The 22,636-nt window shown below is 41.2% G+C and overlaps 1 protein-coding gene across 2 annotated transcripts in view; it reads right to left on the bottom strand.

Annotated features, from left to right (window-relative positions):
* Pbx3 (PBX homeobox 3) overlaps window positions 1–22,636 on the bottom strand; it is a 201,272-nt gene that overhangs the window by 36,369 nt on the left and 142,267 nt on the right. For both annotated transcript variants that reach the window (XM_051166251.1, XM_051166252.1), the window contains exons 3-4: window positions 12,897–13,138; window positions 1,179–1,369 (exon numbers count right to left, since the gene is read on the bottom strand). In XM_051166251.1, coding sequence (XP_051022208.1) covers window positions 1,179–1,369; window positions 12,897–13,138 — 433 coding nt within the window. The remainder of the gene's footprint in view (window positions 1–1,178; window positions 1,370–12,896; window positions 13,139–22,636) is intronic.

Below are 22,636 nucleotides of genomic sequence, written 5' to 3'. Positions count from 1 at the left end.
CCATTATGAAGGACACCAAAAGAAATCAGAGTCCTGGTGACCAGTTCAACAACACCAGGGTGTGGGATAGTTGGGTTGTATAATAAAGTTTAATTGCTAAGAAACAGTCAACACCAGGGGATCCAGGATTTTGCTTAGTTAGGAAAATAGCATATAATTAGATGGCTGTGCCTCCTACTTGAATCTTAGACAGCTCTGGCCCGCAGATGTCCACGCTTAGTTTCCTAGCTGAAACACTGCTTCATGTATTTGTGTTAATATTGTAAGGTTCAGATGAAAGTGGTAACTTCTGTCAGAACCTAAAGGGAGAAGTAAACAAGATAAAACGAAAATTCTTTTCCAAAGCTGGACTGACCAGTGGCTTGAGACATGCCTCAGAGGTGCCTTCACAGACAGTCTGTATTGAGTCCTTGACAGCTCTTCCGTGCCATTCAGTAGGTCACCACAGACAATTAACTAGCACACGCGATACGTTACCTCACCCCATACAGGGGACACTGGTGATTTATGGTAATGTGGTCAGTCTAAGGGAGCCTTCTCTCTGCGCTATCACTGTCTCCAGGTGTCCAGACAGCGGACACAAGCAGAGCAAGTGTGCAATTCTTAGAGGATCTGGAGAGACAGCTCACAGCTGCGAGCACTCGACGCTCTTGCCGAGGACCTGAGTTTAGTTCCCGGCAACCATTCAGTAGCTCACAACAGTCCCCAACACCAGTTCCAGGGGACCGGATGCCTTCTTCTGACAGTCAAGAGCTCCTGCACACACTGGTACACAGACATACATGCAAGCGAACACCCATACACAGAAAATAAAAATAATCCTTAAAAAAAAAAAAAAACACACAAGCCTTTATTAAAGTAGAGTTTCATGCAAAAACAAATAAAATAAAATAACCTTTAAAATCCTCTCGACGTCAGAAGGGAAAGGATGGAATTAGTCCCAGAACCTTTAGCAGCAGCACGAACCCTACTCATTTTCAGAGTCACTCAGCACTTCCAGGACAGGAAAAGGACCCTCTGAGGCATGGGTACCAAGAGGTGGGTCACCTGTCTATTCACAGAAAAGAGCTCATAGAGCCACCCCTCCCCCTCAAAAATCTGGCCAACCAGTTTCTCTGAGAACAACATAGAAGGAGCGAAGGAGGAAAGCCACGCAGAAGAATCATGGCCTCACATACCTGGCATCAAGGAACCTTGATCTTAAAATCATAACTGCTTCACATGTGCTTTGCTTGAGCTGCATCTGAATGGAACTAAATTTCCGATGGATGATGCCCACCATCCTTTCAATCTCTTTCGGGGAAATGGGGCGTGTTCTACTCTGTTCTCGGAGAAGGTTCATCACATGTGTTGTGAATTCATTACATGCCTGTAACAGGGGGAAAAAAAAAAAATCACTCCTTAGGAAACTGAAACTTTGCATTATCACACCCAGACATTCGCCCATCTGGATTCCCACCTCACTAGCGATGCCCACCAGCACTATGCAGTGATGAGGGAGAGTACGAGCTAGGATGCAGGGGAGGTAGTGGGTGCATGGTTAAAACAGCAAGATTTCTGAGACTGAATGGCCAGATATGCAAAGGACCAGACCGTGACTCCCCTTCCCATCTGGCCCTGCTCCACTTGCACATGTTCCCTCTGGAACGCACAGGTGCACTCATGGCCAACCCTAATACGGTGCTGTGCTTTCTCAACTAATGTTTACTGCAGGATCATGAAGTTCAAACCCTTCCGAGCTGCCAGGGACACAGAAAGGAGCAAGAGCTGGACTTCAGAGATGAGACGTAATATGCAGTATCACATAAACCAGTGTAAAGACTGATGGGAGGACGGTAACAAGTGTTCTGCTGATTCCAAAGAAAGGTAGTGCCAGCCAGAAGCTTCGTGCTTGCACTCTTTAGACCGAGGCAGATTTTTGCGGATAGAGACAGAGGGCAGGAGAGCACAGGCATGGCACCCTAGTGATGCAACCTGTGTTGAGTTCAGAGAGTGATGGCGGAGAGAACAGGAGGAGAAAGAACAGGTTCCTGTTTTGTTTTGCTTGGTGCTGAGTATGGTAAAGCCCCAGTGAATAAAAGCATGCCCAGTAAAGCACCTCAGTTCCTCAGCGGGAGGCAGAGGAGACCGAGAATCCACACTGAGTCTGAACCACTATCTCCTCCAGCTCCCCTACACTGTAGTGCTTCTCCAGTGGGCCTACGCTGAACCCAGCACTTCCTTGGTGAATGGGCAGCAGTCTCTACTCTGAGGAAAGAGCATCTGGCATCATACGGCCACAGGAAAACATTCTGAAGCTGTGACAGTGTCCAGCTCCCTCAACTTTGCTCATTACAGCAGCAGTTTTCCTAACTGCTCTCTGAAGGGCTAACCTTGCCACTTACTTCAGTTTCCCTACACTCTCTCTAAAAAGGGCTTGCTCGCCATTCATTTGAAGTATCTTCCAAATGTGTTAAGTTGTGAGAACTTGCTCTTTGTGAGTAGTGGCTGCATGACAGGGTTCTTCAGAACACAGCTGTACAACGCACACTGTATACGTGCAATCAACACCTACAGGCCAGTAGGCTTTTGTATCACAACTCAAGAGTTAGAATTACTGGTTAACAGCCATAAACCTAGCACGCTGCACCATGAGCAAAGGTGTCTACACTGCATCCTGGGAGAGGGTTAGGAGAATACTGTTAGAAACCTCCTGAAACTGTGTGAGCTTGTGTATTTCTGAGGGGAAGATTCTGTGAGTTTGGCTTGCTTCCTTTTTAGAATCAAAGATAGTCTATAAGTACTAAAGGTCCAGTCAATTGTTGTCCTAATACTTAGTAATTCCCAGGAAGCAGTAAAATATTAAGGAATACTGTAGATTAAAAGCAGTTCTTAGACGTCACTCAACACTCAGGAGGCAAAGGCAGTGAGATCTCTATGAGTTTGAGGTAGCCTAGTCTACAAAGTGAGTTTCAGGCCAGACTGGGCTACCCAGCGATACAATGCCTTAAAAAGGAAACAAAAACAAAAAGAACAGAACTTTTTCTATCTTTAAGGAAACCAAACTTTTAAAAAGTAAATTTAAGATTTCCTCACTACATTACCAATCTGGATTTACAGCAAGCTGAAAGCATGTGTCCACATGGCCAAGGAAGACACGTATATATTTTCTCCTGTACTTTCCCGAAGGGGATGCTTATAACATTTCCAAATTGTATAATATGACAACTTCAGCCTCTAGTTTTCTCACAAGTAAAATGAAAAATGTTGAACTATTTCTCACAGGATGAGCATATTCTATAGCTCCATAGAATGTTAACAGATGGTCCAAAGGTACAGTATGTTTGGAAAGTGGTGAGCTAACTGAAGCTGAGGAATATATTTTTGCAGGGCTCCTGGGTGTTTCTATGCCGACATATGTGCACACTAAATCCCCAAGGACAGTCTTTCTAACTTTACTCATAATTGGCCACAAGACTTCATCTCTCAGGAGCAGTACTTCCCAATAAAACACACAGTGACTGAGACACATAAGGCTTTTTGTGTTTTTTTTTTTTTTTAATCCTCTATGAGCCAACATTTTAAAAGCTGGGTAAAATTAATTTTAGTGATAGAATTTTAATGATATATCTTATTCAAACAATTCATGAATAACATTTCAATACACAGCCAATGCTTTAAAACTGTCGTTGAGGTATTTCCTATCCTTTTCTGCACTCTTTCAAATCCAGTATGTACTTTACATCTCAAGTTGGACTAGCCTAACAACACACTTCACTAGCTACCTGTGCCTAACGGCTCCTGGCAGTTGCATGTGTTACATGCACAGCACTAGAGCATTTTGTAAACCAATGGGCCTGGTAGTCCTTGACTCTTCAGATAGACGGAAGGACAACAAACAAATATTACAATCACACTGTCATATACGCACAGAAGCCAGTCTCATTCAAGAACAGCCTTGGTGTAGGCTATGGACTGTCCATCTTATTACACCCTCAGCCCTCCAGCATGTCTCCACTATTGCCTGTGACAAAGCGGAAGTATGCAGAAAGCACTTCTGCATATCAAAGGGTAAATGATCCAAGAGAACTCCTTGTATGGTTAAATTCAGAGTTTAGTCACATTTCCCCCAGAATACTAATTTTAATATGAAAAAAGGTAAATTATTATTATTTGGAATTGGGTATTTGGCAAATGTTTCCTCGAAAATGAACCAAGTGAGTCAGTCCATCACAGAGAACTAAACAGCAGGCGGAATTTGTACCATGATAAAATTTTCGTTTTCAAATAAAAAATTGGATTTCTGAAATCTTGTGACCTAGATAGTTTCCCTGGAGACTTTCTGATACTTAGTATTGACATTAGGAGGCCTATTTTCATAGTGTATAATACTGGCATGTATCATCACACATGATAGTCCAATCCAGTGAGCTAATACTTTCAAAATAATCAATGCACTATACTACAAAAGCATGCAGAGGGAGAAAATCTAGTCAAACTACAAAACAGACTAATGGGTTCCCAAGGAAGAGCACAACATGTTCATTCACAGCTCCCACCTGTCACGTTCTGCAGACAGAAGCAGATACCCACGGCTTTCTGCAAAGGGCAGGGCTATCTAGCTATGTTGCCTCTTTTCCAATGTGTGAGGCCCGAAATCCCTTACAAACAGCTGTTTGACAACAGACTGACTGTGGAAGTGAATACAGGGCTAAATCTCATTTCTATCATGCCTAAGATTGATGTCTGCAAAGGGAAAAGCAATGTTCTTCGTCTTTGAGGGGTTTTGTTGTTGCTGGCTTCCTTTAAGGCAGGGTCTCACTATGTTCTCCTGGCTTGCCTGGAACTTTCTAAACCAGGCTGGCTGTGAACAAACAGAGATCTACCTACATGTCTCTTCTTTCCAAATACTGGGATAAAGATACAGGTCACCACACCTAGCTAAAGGTTTTTGGTTTTTTTGTTTTTTTTTTTTTAAATAAAGCTTAACAATAGAAATCTTACCTAAGATAGATACTAACGAGGGGTAAGACATGTTCATGAGATGAACTCTAGACTCAGTATTTTTTGCATGGGTTATACTGAAAATGGGCCTTGCTATGATTATAAAGGAACATACATTTTTTTCTTATGTGTGATATGTGATATTAGGTGTTTCGGTTCTCTCCTTTTACTTATTTATTTTTTTACTTTTTAAAAATTTTATTTTCTGTAGACTAGTTAGGAAAAAACGAGAAATGAAGTGTCTTAGGTAAGATTCCTATTGTTGTGATAAAATGCCATGACTAAAAGTAACATGGAAAGGAAATGCTTTAAAGGGCTGACTTCACCACAGAGCTTGTGAGGGCCTCCAGGGCAAGAACTCAAGGAAGGAACCTGGAGGCAGCAACTGATACAGAGGCCATGGCGGTCAGTTTACTAATTTGTTCTTAAGGCTTCCTCAGACTGCTTCCAGGACCACCTTTCCACATCAGCTATCATTCAAGAAAATGCATCAGGCTTATCTAAAGGTCAGTCCTGTGGGGACATTTTCTCAATTGAAGTTCCCTTTTCCCAAAGGGCTATGGCTTATGTCATGACATAATGCAAGTCAGAAACATATGCTTAGAAGACTCAGAATCTTACTTAACTCAAAATTGAGTGAGTCCTTTCGGCTCATTTACAGGAGTCATGTCAGTTATATGAAATAGCTCCTTAACTTCAATATTGTTCATTTGTGCCTATATTTCCAGTAATTTATTTCAATAAATAATTTAAGTATACTGTATTTGAAAAAAAATAAAGCTTAAAAATTAGGCTAACCTGTAATAGCTTACTATTATTTTTTTAATGATTAATGAATACTTTTGAGTTTTACTGGCTTTAATTTCTGTTATGATAAATATTGACAGATAGAATCTACCAAGCAAAAGTTGCCAGGGTGGTGGAAGCCTTCAAAAGTTTTAAGACCCTAAGTCCAAACTGAGAGAACTGCTTGGTGGGAGTATAAAGGTAGTTCAATTTTTTTCACTGCACTCTGCAAATTTCTGTAAGCCTATTTATACATATGCTTCTTACCCCTATGCAGGCATAGGTGACTGTAAGTAATTCAAGATATTATTTGAATGATTCTTAACATATCAGCTCTCTTTGGTTTTGTCTGATTTTTTTACCCTCTCCTGGACAGATATTTTCTCTGTGGTTCCTTATTGGTTCCTATTTTCTCACAAGAGAAAAAGAAAAAGGTTAAAAGAAACAAAAAAGATTTTCAATTTAAAAACTCATATTTTTCAAAAACATTTGCTGAATGCCTCACAACTTATTAAGCGGAGCCATCTATGAATGAAAATGCTGATGAGCAATTTGGCATTAGCCCAGCACTCACAGAACTCAGAGCTTTTCTTTAAGCCAGTAGTTCATACATGATTAATTAGAACATCTCATTTATGTGGTGTGCACTTTAGCTCATTACTCTAAGTAAAATTCGTTAAGTATTTACATTTAGATAATTAAAATCTGCATACACCCTTAAGAAAGATGCATACACTTTAGACAAAGTGATATTTTTTCCCTACACCATCATCATCTGTACTGGTTTCAGAGGAAAGCACAGCAGCGGCTCATCATCTACTCCTTACAAAGGTGCCTTCACAGGGAGGCACGACAGAGTAGATGCTCAAGTGGGTACGCCCAGACAGGTGCCGGTCCTGATACTGCTCACGCTGCAGGACATCCACATTCCTCCTTGTACCCAAGACTACACCACTAATAAAGGCACTTCTCATCATTTTACTATTTTTCCAAATGGAATTATCAGTTTAAAACTTGCTAGTAAATGTTCATAATATAAATGCAAAATCGCCTCAGTTAACTTAAATACTTACGAAAAGGGGTTTTGGTTTTTTGAACTTTCTGATAGGAATACTGGCAGAACCCCCTTTTTCTATCAATCGAGCTACTAAAAAGATGTGTTTCTGTGTCTTGAAACATACACTAGTTGGGCCTTTAATCTCAGCACTCGGGAGGCAGAGGCAGGAGGATCGATGTGAGTCCAAGGCTAGCCTGGTCTACATAGTGAGTCCAGGATAGCCCAGGCTACACAGAGAAACCCTATCTTGAAAAACCAAACCAAAAAATTTGTGATGGTGCTTTTTTTCAGTTGAAAATCATGTTTCTATTCTTTTAAATTCACACACTGAGCATAAAACTGTAAAATCAGACAGAGGGCAAGCACAGATTTTAAAGAAAGTTTTTAAGCAGTTTGGTGATCAATTCCAATCAAACTGAATCAGTCTTTTCAACTATCTAGATAAGGTGACTGTTGGCAACAGTTCATATAAGCCCCGTTCTAAACCTACTTTTGACGGAAAGAATAACTCTCTTAAAGGCAGGTGCCCAGGCAGGTGTGACCTGCATGCTTGTAGTCTCAGCTACTTCCAAGGTTGAAGCAGAACACACAGTGAACCCAGGGATCTGAGTGCAGCCTCCATGACAGAGGGAGACCCCATTTCCAATAGTGGTTGCCCCTAAAAATCTGACATCAACCATTCAGTTTCTAGATGCTTTGATAACCTCATATGGCCTTATTCTAACGTTAGAGATTTTCATATTCATCAGATGCTTATTAAATCTACAAATTCTTATTTGAGGATAAAAGTTAACATTAAAAGATCTTGTATAAGCCAACTGGAATGAAATCAATATATAGCCAACCAACAAATAACTTAGAGAAAAAGAGAGGAATATGCAAATATTCCTTCCATGCAAGAAAAATCTTGGCATGAAAGCTAGTGGGTAAAACTTGGCTGTGTATGCTGGCATATGCCTGTAATCCCAGCTGCTCAGAAGGCTGAATCGAGAGGATTACAAGTTCAAGGCCAGCCTGGAGAACTCCAAGGGGCCCTGTCTTGATACAAAGTCAAAGGGGCTGTAGTAGAGCACTTGCTCAGCACACCTGAGACCTTAAAGACACCTCCCATGAAGCAATAAGTGAAAAGAGCCTTGCTACAGAGCCTGAGATACAAAATTTATACCAGTTAGTGCCCTTTGTTTATCCTCTTAACTACTGGGAAAGGCAAAACGGAATGATGTATTTGTGGTAACAAAGCAACACATCAGCACCTTTTTTGCCATTACCACAAATTGAGCCTAGGACCGCATACATACTGAAGGGTCCGTTCACTGGCTACGCCCCCAGTTAAAGTAACATCAGCATTTTTAATCCGGTAAAACACAATTCCTTTACAAGCAATGGTGATTTTTGCCAGCAAATTAAGTATATAATGTAGGGATACTCCAAACCCACAAACACAGCCTTTACTGTGGCTTAAATGCTTCCACTCTCCCATTTCCCAGCAGTGCCAAGGAACCTAAGGCATCAAGGTCTTTGCAGTCTTTTGTTATTGCAAAACAGTACTGGATTTGAGCACATTCAGAGTTAACGTCTGGTTCTGGTGCCTTAGTGGATTTGGGATGTACGCAAAAAGCAGGTTTCCAGATGCTTAAGAAGGGTTGGGAACCTTACAATACTTTTGCCTTTGGCAAAAATGTATTTCAATATAATTATAGTAGATAGCTTTCAATGTGTCATCTCTATTATAGCAGCTGTAAATTACAGCATGAATTGCCTGTATACAAGCATTTCTTCTGCTACGAGCAGAGTGGGAGAGCTGCACCGAGTATGATATATCTTCTCCTCTTCAACTGAGGACAAACGCCGAGGTCAAATCTCATTTGCAAAAACCAGTGTGTCCATTCCCTTTTGGTAGCAAGTAGAGAAACCAAGAGCGCAAGCTCATCTGAGAGCTTCAAGGCAGTTCTTACAAACAAGACTGGCTACCACCCACGGCTTCAGTTCACTCTGACTTCATCTAGTCTAATAGCTGGGCTTCTCGTCACAGGAACACACTTGGAAAATACAGTAAAGGCATTTTCCAAGAATTGAAGCCAATCAAAAAGATGAAGGCTTGTCTCTCAACTAGAAGAAGGCAATAAACTCACGATGAAGTCTTGCAAGGGGTTTGCGGCAAGCCTTGGGACACTATCACATCCCACATGGATGGCATATCAACAAGACCAAGGTAGAATGGTATTGTTTCCTGTTGGGTGATGGCAATATTAAAAACCTCACCATAACACACAGTCAGTGCGTAATATTTCAGAAACATTTATATGTGATGATAATTCCAAGAATCATTAAATCTCTGAATCTATGAAATACATATGTTTGGTCAAAGAACATTTTCTGGAGGGGAAAGAATAGAATTCTAAAGAGAATCCATCCCTCATATGTAAAGCTGAGCCCTGCAGCTTAGATGTGATTTTGCTCCTGCTGTAGCTCTTGCCTGCTCACTGTGAGTGTGGCTGCGCCTGTAACTTGTAAGGTTCTTTAATTTACTGCAGTGGTGATGTTTGTTAATTTTATAGCAATCTAAATCTGAACAGGCTTCAGATACATTTTCATTATAGCTTCATTGCAAAACACAGCCGAGTAAATACCGCTTAAGACTCTGGTGTAGTTTATTTCTTTGAGACTCACAGAATCTTCCAACAAAGCCTCCGCACATGGTCTTCCTAGTTCCTGATAAACGTTCTGTCATTCAGCATTCCCATGATCACTTTTAAGAAGAAAACATAATTTTTGCAAAGTCTTTAAGATACTTGTTTTCATCTGTTTCTTTCCCCACTTTAAACACAAACCAACATGGTCAATCTGAGGGTGCCTGAATATGATGGCCTGCATTATTTTCCATTTCTTTGTACGGAACAATAAAACTCAATAGACAAGGATGGCCTAGGATCAGGGACTGACCTGATGCCCGATTCTGACACTGGTGTGTGCTGCTGGACAATCAGCTCATCTAGAAAATGGAAATGCAACACTATCTAAATTAGAAATGCTACTCTTTCTCCTCGGTTAACTTTATTTAGCCACTCAAGTAACCAAAGTCCCTTGTTCCTGTGTCTACACAGAGGAAAATCTCTTCCTGTAAAACAGCACTGGCAGATACACAGCTCTAAGGCTGTCAAAAGACAACTCAAGAAGTTAACACCACTACGTCATCAGTAAACAGCTGAGAACCTACAGGGCAAAGTATGTTAACTACAGTTCTGCTAGATCTATGAACACTTCATCATAACCTTGTCTGTCCACAGTGCTGTACAGATCCACATGTCTATACGCGTCCTTCTGAACATGTTAAAAACGAGGAAATATACATTAAAATATCTATGAAGCCACTAACTATAGAAATACGATCCATTATAATATTTAAATTTGGTATTTCTCAAATTTTCTACTTAACGCCAATGCACTAATTAATTTATGTAGAACTTGTTTTGTATAATGTGCATTTTAAGGCAGCACACACACACAGACACACAGTGAGCTGAGTCTGGTATTAGGTAACCCACACTGAAGTCACTGAAGTCTCTTGAAAAAAATTTCAGGAATTTCTAAGATAAGAATGCTTGAGTCCTGGCCTCCCACTGATGCCAGCTCCACCCAAGTCCTAACAGGGCCATCTAGATGGAGCAGTAAGTCTGATGTGAAGAAAGAGTACTGTGACAGGACAGTCAGGAATGACCAGGAACAGTGACACCATTTGGCTCCAATAATCAATGCAAGGTGGCAGTTGCCTGGTAAATATGCATAGATCTATTTAACATAAAGTTATGCAATTAGGAGTATACTACAAATTAGAACATTTTCTACTGTTTATGCTCAGGGCAACCTTTCAACTATGACTTATTTTGTTTATTCTCAATTATTCATGTCAAATCAGAAATCTGCATTTTTTCATATATATATATATACACAATAATTTTTCCAAAGTTCTTATCTGAACATTCTCTACCAAAATGTATCCTTGCAAATAAAAACATAGTTTTGAATCCCAGAAGGTCTTTCCCAGAAAATAGAACATTTTATATTAATTTGGACTTCATTTTAACATAAACTGTGCATGTCTTTCTCCTCTTCCTCAGAACACCCACCTCTGAGATAAAGATGTAGCATTTGTTTAATGCCATCATCCTCAGAATGTAAGGAAAGGGGGGGGACACGTACAACTGAAGCTGAAAAATCAGTACGAAAACCAAAGAGTGGTTTCTAGACATCAATGGAGTAGGAGTGGAGGGGGAAAAGGGAAGAGAGGAAGAAAAGAGAAGAGGAAGAGGGGAGGAAGGGGAGAGGGAGAGAGAAGGAGAGGGAGAAAGAGGGGGAGAGAGACAGACAGACAGATAGACAGAGAGACAGACAGACAGAGAGGCTGCGCAGCAAGGATGGTTAGGGCAGTGGAAACGCTCAGGTGCTGTAAGCATGCGCATCTGTCCAAGTACACAGACTGAGACCAGGACACTCCATAACAGAATGTGAACCCTGGGTGCTGCTGTGTCCGTGCTGGCTCAGGAGCTGTAACAAACAGGCCTCTCTAGCACAGGGAGCATGGGAGACATTGCTGAGTTAATACTGCTATGAACCTAAAACTGTTCTTAAACTTTTTTTTTTTTAACGTAAGGAAAGGAAAAGTCGCCAGAAACACCCATCCACCCCACAAACATGCAGACAGTTCCCACTAAAGTGTATAGGAATTACGAGTAATGGGTGAAATTAAATAAAACGGTGAAGGGGAAAGACAGCTGAGATTGGCAGAATGCGGAGTGCTTATCTGGGCAACAACTCCATGACATCACCTCTATGAAGCGCTGCTGTTTTTATGCCTGAGCCAGTGCGCTAGCTTTGCTGACCAGACTGGGCTTAAGCTCCTGCTCAGAAGCCACTGCCTTGCCTCAGCCTCCCCAGTAGCTGAGACTAGAGACAGGCACTGCACCAGCTTACTGCTTTGACCCCCAAATATGGCACCTTTTTCCTTTTATCCCCTGCCCCGAGACAGGGTTTCTCTGTGTAGCCTTGGCTGTTCTGGATCCACTTTGTAGACCAGGCTGGCCTCGAACTCACAGCGATCACCTGCCTCTGCCTCCCTGAGGGATGAGATAATAGGTGTGCACCACCATTCCCAGCCAAATATGACAACTTTACAGGATTCAACCTAACTGATCTCTTTATTTTTGCTGATGTTCACAAGTTGACATTATAGTGGACCTTCTAAAGACCTTTCAAATGAGAACCCGTTTTAAGCGAGAAGTCCTTACTCTAAGGAGTTTAGCTTTAAATTACTAACTTAAATATGTTGGCATTGACTACCCACATACTCTCACGTTCCACTGAATCTAGGAATCACTTAGCTAGAACTGAATTAGCAATATGACTTTCTGTTGTTGGCACACAGTACAAGGACACAGCTTAAACTCAAAGACACCTGGCGCTCTATGAAGTATGGCTACTAAATTTTCTGAGAAAAATTTTAATCCTTATTCTTTATCCTTTTTATTCAGGAGTTTAGCACAATGCTTGGTCTGCCCTTTCCTGGAACAATCACAGTTAACAAGGAGGCCTCACCTTCAGATGACACCAAAGCTCCTTATATATACTGTAGCTCAGTCCACAGAAGCCATTCCTAGGAGGATCCTAGAACTTAGTGTGCAAGGGCAAAAAGCTCACTATGCAATGATGCTTCCTTTTTCACAAGTTGTTAAAGGTTAGGAGCAAAGTCAGTGCAGTTCTACAGAGCTCTGAGGGCAGCAAGTGTGAGGTGAGCGAGAATGAAGGGCTCTCAGGCGTGGTAGTTAGGAGCCATGCATGTGAGGAATGAACGACACGCAAACACAGGGGTATGAGGGCTAGCTTTGTCCCCAGAAGCTCACAGCATCTTCATTTCATGGCTCCCACAACTCCCTTGGTTCGGTACATACATCATCTTTGCTTGTTTTAGACCAAGTGTTAACACCTACCCCTCACGGCCCTCGGAATTGGTTAGTACGGGCTAGTAGAAGAGCAACAGAGGGTTTGTGCAGGACTGAGAGTGGCGGCTGCTGACCTGTTCATATTTCTCCAGTTCTGTGTGATAGATTTGTCTGATCTGGGTCAATTTTGCTCTGTAATCTGAGTGTTCAATAGAGTTATCTGAAGAACCTCCAGAGGCTGCCGCGGCTGCAGCTGCTGCCGCCGATCCCCCACCTTTCTCAGGACCTGAAACCCCTTCTGCCAAAAGCATATTGTCCAGTCTCATTAGCTGGGGGTCGGGAGGGTCTTCCTCCTGGGCTCCTCTGATGCTGAGACCTTCAAGGAAAGAGAGAGACAGAGAGAAGAAGCGAGAGACAGAGGACAAACAGTGTGAGTATTTTGTTTATTTGAGAAAATGATCAAACAATATCAGTGTACTACAATTCATGCTGAGAGCTTCATTGCTCACATTTGATAAACAAGCCTGACTGTGAGAATTGCTTTCAAAACACATTTCCATGCACCCTAGGGCTCCTAACACACCCCTTCATGATGCAACCCCTACTTGGACTCTTAGAAAGCGGTAAGCCTGACTTATCCTTAGAATATTCTGCTTATCCAAACTTCAGATTTAAATGATTTATGTATAAGGTAGAAAGGGAAACCTAGGAAGAAGAAAATAATGCAGAGACACAAACTCATAAAAGTGTGCTTAATCTGTCTCTCTGCACAGTGAGAGACATAGAATTAAAAATCCTCATAAAATGGTTTTAATTTATAAGCTGTCTCAAAAATTGGGAAACAAACAGGATTAGATGGCTTTCTATCATGCAATCTAAAACCAAAATACTTTCAATATGAGTGATTAGCTAGTCTTAAATACATATTAAAAGGGTATTGTTAGGCACAGGCCAGCAGCCTGCACAAGGACACCAAGCACAGTTTAAAATGTACCATTGACATAGCAATTGAGTGCTGGGCACAGTGGCATCACTCTCATTCTGCTTTTAAATCAAGAACCTCCAAGTGATGCCAGTCAGCAACCTCTTCTGAGTACTATAGATCACAGCTGACAACTCATGGGTTTAATCAGGTCACACAGGCTTTCAGCCAACATGTTTTCAACAACACAGAAGACAAAGTTTTAAAATAATTATCATGGTATAAAAAGCACTGGAGTCATGACAGCTCAAAATCAGCATTTTCATTAATGTGTAACACAATCTAAACCATCCCAGCCCAATTAACCTCTGTAAATCTGTTCAGAAGCAGGTTCCCCACACTGGTTACAAGCCATGGGGAGGAGGGAGCTGGCACCTCACGTTTGCATTTGGATTCTGCTTCTCGCATGTGTGCCTGTTGTTTATCCACAGTAACACACACTCTGTCTGGTGTAACTTACATGACAGTAACATCTATAAGCTGCCAAGTACTCAACTGATCACCAGCTCTGAGATTTCATATGCCAACCCACAGTACCATCAATTCTTTTACGAACAGTCTTCATCCACAGACGCCCTGAATTATACTCACAGCATGACAGAGTTCTTGGTTACCTTAGCTCAAATGCACAGCTTTGTTTTCCTCCTCCCAAACATTTTAAAGATGTCACTTTTGTTTAAAAATAATTTCAACTGACTAATACAAATAAGTCACCATAATTTAAAATTATATCTGTTGCCTGTTCAGGGACAAATAAGATCTAAAAATTATAACATATGAAGGCAATAACTTCATTTATAGAAACCAAAATTCAGATAACCTTTTCAGCTAAAATCTCTAGGAACATGTCATCGCTGATAGCAAGGAAGAGAAGCATGTATTTGCTAGATACTGGGGGACTAGAAAGAACTGCTTCACATTGTTCTAGAACTGCTCCATACTGGCTAAGCTGGTGTTTTCAACTTAGCATCTTTTCCTTTCTCCCTCCTGAATCAATGAACTGTTTCACACCTTAAGACCTTGTGACTGGGACCCACTCCTGGCTCACACACCTCATCCTCCATGCTTTGTCGTGGGTGAGCTCACTGGGTGACTTCCTCTTGCACTTCCAGCTCTGTTTCATTTTTTAATCAAGTTATGCTCTTTACACTCCTGTTTTAAGTCAACTTTATTTGGCATGACTGATCGCCCCACCCCCACCCCCGTCTCTTCCTCCTGAGGCTGGGATTACTTACAGGTATGAGCCACCATACTTGGTTGCAAATGTGTTTTATTTTGCTTTGCTTTTTAAATATGCCTTCAAGGTTCTGAAAGGGTTCTAATTTCCCCTTTGCATTTACACACTGACCTTCTCCTCATGGCAAGTGGTAAGGCTCTTTAACAGTACACCAATAACCAGAGCCAAAATTATCACACCTCTTTGAGTGTAGCAGGCAGGAGTAGATGCTCGCTGACTAACACACACCGGGGAAGCAGACCACGAGAGAGAAGAAAAGTCATCAGGAATTCAAAAGGCACGAAGTGACTAGGTACCTGTGGCAGTCCAGTAACACTTAGTGTTGCATACGGACAACCACCCCTGTGCTACTAGGAGGCTCAGCAGCAGTGGACACAGAAAAATTATCAGTACATGTTGTAACAGCCATAACACTGTCTTACAATGCCTGCTTCCTAAAACCATAAGGAAATCAACATGTGCTTGCCTCAAGAGCAAGAAAAAATTTGTAATGAAAACCTTCTTTATTTACTTTCTAAATTATGTGCATCAAATCCCATGAGGAAAAAAAAAAATGTTTCCTAAAAGAAACTTCATCTCCTGTGAATAAAAAGGACTGAGGAGTATTGTGTAGTTAGGCAGCACTGAGAAGGCTACTTATCAATAATAATGAAGTCAGTTTCAAAACTACAGTTTGAAAAAAATGGATATATTTTCTCTACTAAGCAAAGTAATGATCATGGTATGCCTAAATAGCAATGCCTGATATCTAAAGTTATTTTCAGCTTGAATATATATATATTTATTTCTTTACTTAAGTCATCATTTGATTTCTCACCCTTCCTACTTCTCCATCTAGGCTCTCTAACCTCCTTGGGGCACAAATGGCTTCCAGTCACAATACCCACTCCTCTGGGCACCTATTGAACATTTTAACAAGCCTAAATTTGCAAAGGCCAGAATAAGTCAGGCCATGGCATCAAAAGGCCCTGGTAACTTCACACCGAAACTTGGTGAAACAACCATTTAAAATTTGCAATTCAAAACATGTATATCCTGGAACATATAAATAGCTTTATAAGGTTTACATCAAGGCTTTTGGTTATCACACCATTAAGCTTTGTCTTGTTGTGTTGTGTTAGAGGCAAAAAACAAAACATAAACTCAAAACTCCATTTAGTCTACTTATAGCCACGCCATTCATTTCAGTATCCACAAGATCCAGACAAATCATACAAACACAGTAAAACATTGTTTAACAATGAACTTGGCTTTGTTGTAAGTCCACAGTTTTTGCATATCTTTCAGCAAATCCTAATTAGCTGTCTTTCAACACACTGTGCACCTGCCCCACAGATAATGGGAGAGAGCATCTGCATAGACAACTGCATCTGAGGGCAATAAATAAATTACGGGTCAAAATTATTATAAAGCTTTCTCCAAATACACACACACCCTTCACAATACTGAGCTGCAGATGTGAAAAGTACCTACAGCCCACTCAAATGGTATGATTACGGGGCTGTTTCAGTTCAATAATCTGACTGTAATTCAGGCATTTTCAACAGCTCATTAAGGGTTCATTAATATATAGGCGAGCTTTTGAATTATAAATAAGCAGATTAGGAATCTGCATCGGCTGGATTGTGCAGGGCTGGCCTCCAGCAGCACAACACTACACACAAAAAGGCTTGACCTGAGAGGGGAAGGCACAAACTCAGTTCCCTAACTAAGCTTTCTGGCTTTCTCTTTTCAAGGACCAAAGCTACTGGACCCCGAGTAACCTCTGTTCATCCAGGCCTGGAGTGGCTTCAGATCACAGCAGCAGCAGACATGTCATTTACATGTTGGGAGTCACATTAAGGTCCTGCCCTACAGCATCTCCATCCATAATTCTACAACAGTGATGAAGAAAAGTGAGGAAAACACTTTTTGAAAAAAAAAAAAGTATGTTATTTGCCAAGAAAGGAAACATTATTGTGGAAACTTGGTTTTCTTCCCTAATGAGCAGACAATAAACCAAGACTCCTAATTATACACAAAGGTTGGCCCACGAAATCTCTGTATTTTGTTCTGACACACTTGTTTTTGGTTCATTTGACTTTCAGGCCACAAATGTAGTTCAGAGGAAAATAGTTTAGCCAAATCGCATAAACAAAGCCAGATCAGATATCTTCAACAGAACTTGAATTCTTGAGGCTTTAAAACAAGTAACAATTCTCGCGTTTCCAGCTGGTCTTATAATTTTCCAGATTTCACTTTGTGTCTGTCATGTAATAAGCAGGACTGTGGTCAGAAGTTATGACCCTGACTAGTGACAATACCAACTCCATTTATAATTTCAAGTCATTTAGGAAATATAGCCAAATTATGATGATTAATATAAACACATTGCTCCCTTTCTCTCCAAACACGGGGGAGGGGGGGGCGGTTTCCTGCCTGACACCTGTAAGAGAACTGTTAAAATATGACACGGAAGGCCTAGAGATAGAATGATGTCACCAACCAATTATTTTAAGATTCCATTTGAAACCATTATTATTTCTTTAATTTGTGAAAAATTCACATAACCTGGAAATAGAGTAGAGAAAGACACTGACCAAAGGAGACTTGGGAGTTGTGGGATGAGAGGGGAGGGTGAGAGGCTGTGGTCCTCAAGAGAAACACTGAGTGGGTAGACTAGAGACAGCACCAAGGCGCCAAGCCACCGAAGGCTGATTCCTAAATGAGAAGGATATGGAGCCGCAAAGGGGAGGGGAGGGGAGGGGAGGGGAGGGGAGGGGAGGGGAGGGGAGGGGAGGGGAGGGGAAAAGGAGAGAACAAGAGAGGAAAAGGAAGGATGCTAGGGGAGGGGCAAACTGAGCAGCCTCAGTTTCCTGAAATAACATCTCTGCTTGAGATGAGGCTCATAAAGGAAAGGAAGGCTCATATTCTTTCACTGATACCAAAAGAAAAACAAGTAATTCTTAAAATAATATGAACAAATGGCAGAATCTAGCTGCCTAGCTCAACCCTTGGCCCCAATGACCATCCCACGCCCACTCCAAACCAACCTCCTTTTAAGTCCACGTTAGTGTCTAATTCACTGAATATGGCAGTCATATTACAAGCTAATGTCACTTCCACTCCTGTTTAAGGTGGCCGTGTGGTGTGTGCACGTTTTTCATGTCAGGTATATTAAATATAACACGGCAATGCACTGCACATTTCCACGCCAACCTAGTTGTCACTTTCGCTTGACTCATTCTCTATTGAGGAAAAATGCAGCACTGGGAATTTACAAGGCTTTTCAGTTAAATGGACATAAATCACAGGTTTCATTCAAACCGAATAATCACTGGCCATAAAGAGCTACTTGTCTCTTACCATATATTACAGTGAAGTTCCTGTGCGCAATAATGCAGCCATTCATGGCAAAGGAAAACAGAGCGAGACATTAAGAACTGACATGTAATCCTGTTAGGGCCCTGACGTGGAGAGTGTGGCTGACATTTTTATCATATATGTCCATTTCTATTTGGAAAATCAGAGGAATAAAAATGATTACTTCACTGCCCAAATCTACCTTCCTAAAACAGCCCACTGAGGTTTGTTTACATGCTGCGAAACTGCTTACTAGAAATTCATAAATCTAAGATTTTGAAGCATTTCCCCTGATGGTTAAATTGAAGATATGACTAGAAAGATTCCCCATAATGCTTCTCCACACCTCCATTTCCTTCACTTTCAACACATAAACTGTCAATCTGTTGCTTTATTACATTTCTCCTTCATTATAAAGCTGTTGGCAGAATGCCTGCCTCTACCACACAGCACTGATAACTTTCCTCTGTGCACTGGCTGCAGAGCCATCTCACTCACAAACGCCGGCAGCTAATGACCTTTATGAGGGGTTCGATGGAGAGCGGCTAGATGCCATAATGACATTATTAGTATCTTGGTCTGTACAGGTACTAGACTCCTGGGCAGAACCTAGTTGTTATTTTCCTGCAGTTGCACAGACGCACTTTAAATGAGGGGAGGGAAACCACTTAAAGGCATTTCTTGAATCACCAGCGTTTTTCTTTGCCAGGGGAACTCCCAAGGCTATGACTCTGGTGTTTCTGCATGCCCTCAGCAATGCACGGGGCAGCACAGAGGACAGGTGAAAATCTCTTCTCCCTGACTACCCCACCAGCCCAGCCACACCACACGCTCAGATAAATTTTAACCAGGAACAATAGAATATTTTACACAAGAGGTAACCTTGAGATAATGGCAAGCAAATTCTGTTTGGAACTATCAAAGGTATCAGCCTCACTACAAGACCACGCTGTAATTCATTCATGTAAAAACCTTTCTTCATTCTGCAGGAAAAGACTCCTTGTACCCTTCGGTTTCACTGCACTTCTCTTTGACCTTCAAGCTTACTTTAACCAAATGTTTACAGAAAAAGCTGAAACTACTATTCCCTGGCAAAGGCAAATTTTGAGGACTTTCCACTTGCCAATTAGATCTTGCCTCAAGAGACAAGAAAAAGGAGTGAGCCTTGTCACTGTGAAGTGAAGAGCAGCCAAGATGAAGGAGCAGATGGACTGTGCAATAAAAATGCAGAAAGAAGAGTTACATTTTTAAGGCACTTTTTTGTTAAATGGAGCTGCATCTTGTTGGAGGCTTGATATATAAGCACTGTCAGCTACAGAAGAAGAGAACAGGGGCCAGGGCAAGATATGAAGTGCGCTGTGCTCGCCTGCGACAGTGAAAAAGGATGAGGAGGAAACGGGCCGTGCTTCTCACGCATGTTAGCACCCAGGGTTACCTGTGCTCTGCTCTTAAAGGAAATTACTACATGTGGTACAGAAGGGAAAAGGGCCATTTTCTTTTTATCTAAAAGGCAAGACGTTCAAACAAAATACTTTATAGAAGATTTTTTTTTTTTTAGAGTTGGTAAATATGACAACTAAATTCTAAAAGGGAGAAAAAACAATATCACTTAAAGAGAAAGCAAAGCGCTCCAGGACCCAGGTGTGTCTACAGGGGAGACAGAATTACAATAATAGCATGGTTTAATACCCATAGGTCTTTGTGACTAGCTGCTCTGTGGTCACCAATGATTTAATGATCTAATGTGTCGATGGTAGCCTTTTAAAGTTGCTACATGTCCAAGATGTCCTGACCAGAAAATGTTAGAGGCCCACACTTGGACTGCTCTCAAAACCAATTAGGCCTTGTATACTCTGCACTGCTTGTAGCCTGAGCTTACATAGGCTGGGATTGCAAGCTTCCCTCTCTCCAGCCCCACACTCTGCTCCCTTGTCTTTTCTCCCAGCAGAATGAGGTCACCATGGCACTTTCATTTCCTGTCTTGTCAGTTAAGATCACCGCCATGCTGTGAGCGGGATAGCGCTGCTCTGTGAAGCAGCCCCCCTAACACAGAGGGCATCCTGTGAAGATCCAAGGCTGTATCCCTGCACACTCAAGTGCCTACAAGACCAAATCTTCCAGACTCAGGGACCACAATTCAAAATAGTTCTGCCTTAAAGCAACGTTTCCTGTCCTTTTGTTTCCAATGCATAGACAGCTTTTACCTCCTACTTTACAAGTGTTAATGTTAATCTAACAACTGTAGGTATTAGAGTTTCATTCTTGGCCTAAAAGTTCTCCAGGTTTAAATTTAAATATGCATTGAACACACATATCACACATGAAACAACACTTGTATCTTTCATAAGCACCCTCATTTGATTTTTAAATAATCTTACCCTGGTAGACGTCATTAACTTAAAAAATGAGAAAACTCAATCCCAAAGAGGTTAAGCAAGCACGGAACCCAAGTTCATACAGGAAAAATTATTTTTTGTTTTGTTTTGTTTTGTTGTTGTTGTTGTTGTTTTGGTTCATATTAAATTCCAGGGCTGAAGAGATGGCTTAGCAGTTAAGAATATTAGCCGCTCTTTTAGAGGACCTGGGTTTGATTCCCAGCACACATATAGTGGCTCACAAGCATCCTTAATTCCAGTTCTAGGAGAGTCACTGTCCTCTTCTGGCCTACGTAGGCACCAGGTTCACACACAAAGTGCACAGATGTACAAGTGGGCAAAACACTGTACACATATTTTAAAAAGATTCAATACCTTTAATTATAGTTTTCTCTTTCTTAAATCAAAAACCTAGAGAAATAGATCATAATACTGGATGAAAAATCACCATGTGGGGCTGGAGAGATGGCTCAGCGATGAAGAACGCTTTCAGAGTTCCGTCCTCAGCACCAGAGAGCTCACAACTACCTCCAAGTTTAGCTTCAGAGGACTAGATGCTCTCTTCCGGCCTCTGACAGCACCTGTGCACACATGGCATACACTCACACTCACATGTGCATACATACGTGTATGTGGGTGTGCACAAACACATTTAAAAACAAATGAGTATTTTTAAAAGTTAAGATAAAAATCACATTAGAATTATAATTTAAATAAGCTGCAGCATAGGGGAGTGCGGCTTTGGAATCAAAGCAGCCTAGCCTCTCACCCTGCCTATCACCTCTCTGTGACCATAGGAAATCCTTTGCTTCACTCTCTGTGAACAGCAGTTCCACCAGCTTAAAGAATGATTGTGAAGTTCAAATGACATAAAGTATATAAAAAGCCTAATACAGCACCTGGCACACAGCTGTCACCTTAATAAATAATAAGTAACTTCAAACCACAGAGCCAAAAATAATTTTCTTGAAATACTACATCTCTCAGTCAGAGAATGAGCTGCTTGGTATAATATATAAAAATGAAACATTACCAATATGCCAACTTATGAATATAAACAATATGGATGTGATCTGAAATAATTCTACCCTACAATATTAGGAATTATCTAATTCTGGCACTATTTATTACATGGTTAACTTTGTCCTTTTTAAAGATTGGAGCAGTTTTCTGCATTACATTTCTTCATCATAGATTGTGACACGATTCTGCAGCACATTTTGATAGCATGTAGCGCTATTACTTTTCGCTATCTCAATGTTACAGCCCAAGCTTTCTTCCCTCCTCACCTCTAGGAGTCGAGTGGCACTCTGATACTTGTTGATGGCAAAGCGTATGGGTTGCTCATTGGGAGTGAGCTCCTTCAAGAAAGTCTGGAGCCTTGAGCAGAGCATGTGACAGAGCACAGGGAGGGAAACAGTGCTGCTGATTTGTTCTGAGTAAGGCCTCCGCTCTTCCGGCAAATGTGCTCATTAAAGTGTTCAAAATGGCTACACAGTGTTCTTGTTAAGATTAGCTAAAATGAGGCCAAGGCTACATACCCTCTTCATTAGTATTTTGGAAACTCTACTCAACTATCTCACAGATGAAATGAACGGTAGTGTTAAAAGGCATGCATACCCATGGATTATGTAAAATGTGCTGTCTGAAACTACTAGTGGGGAGAAGGGTCTGTTTTCAATTCATGGGTTTACTCATGTGAAAATACTAGATAGACTCCAGTTGAGTACTAAAATCACAAATACATCTGTGTACCTTAAAGTGATCAATACACGTCACTCACATGTCCCTCATGGCAGTAAGAATCTGGCCCTATCAGATAATGAATCTCACGCTTATCTGTGTATTTATTTCTTTTGCTGCAGCCATCTTCCATTTCTCAAAAATGCAAAAGTGAGTTAATAAATTGCATCCACTTGACTTGATTATGAACAGTAA

This window comes from Acomys russatus, chromosome 24 (genome assembly GCF_903995435.1).
Source record: "Acomys russatus chromosome 24, mAcoRus1.1, whole genome shotgun sequence".
NCBI classification, from domain to species: domain Eukaryota; kingdom Metazoa; phylum Chordata; class Mammalia; order Rodentia; family Muridae; genus Acomys; species Acomys russatus.
Note: the sequence above shows the minus strand (reverse complement) of the source record. Positions and strands in the feature narration are given on the sequence as shown.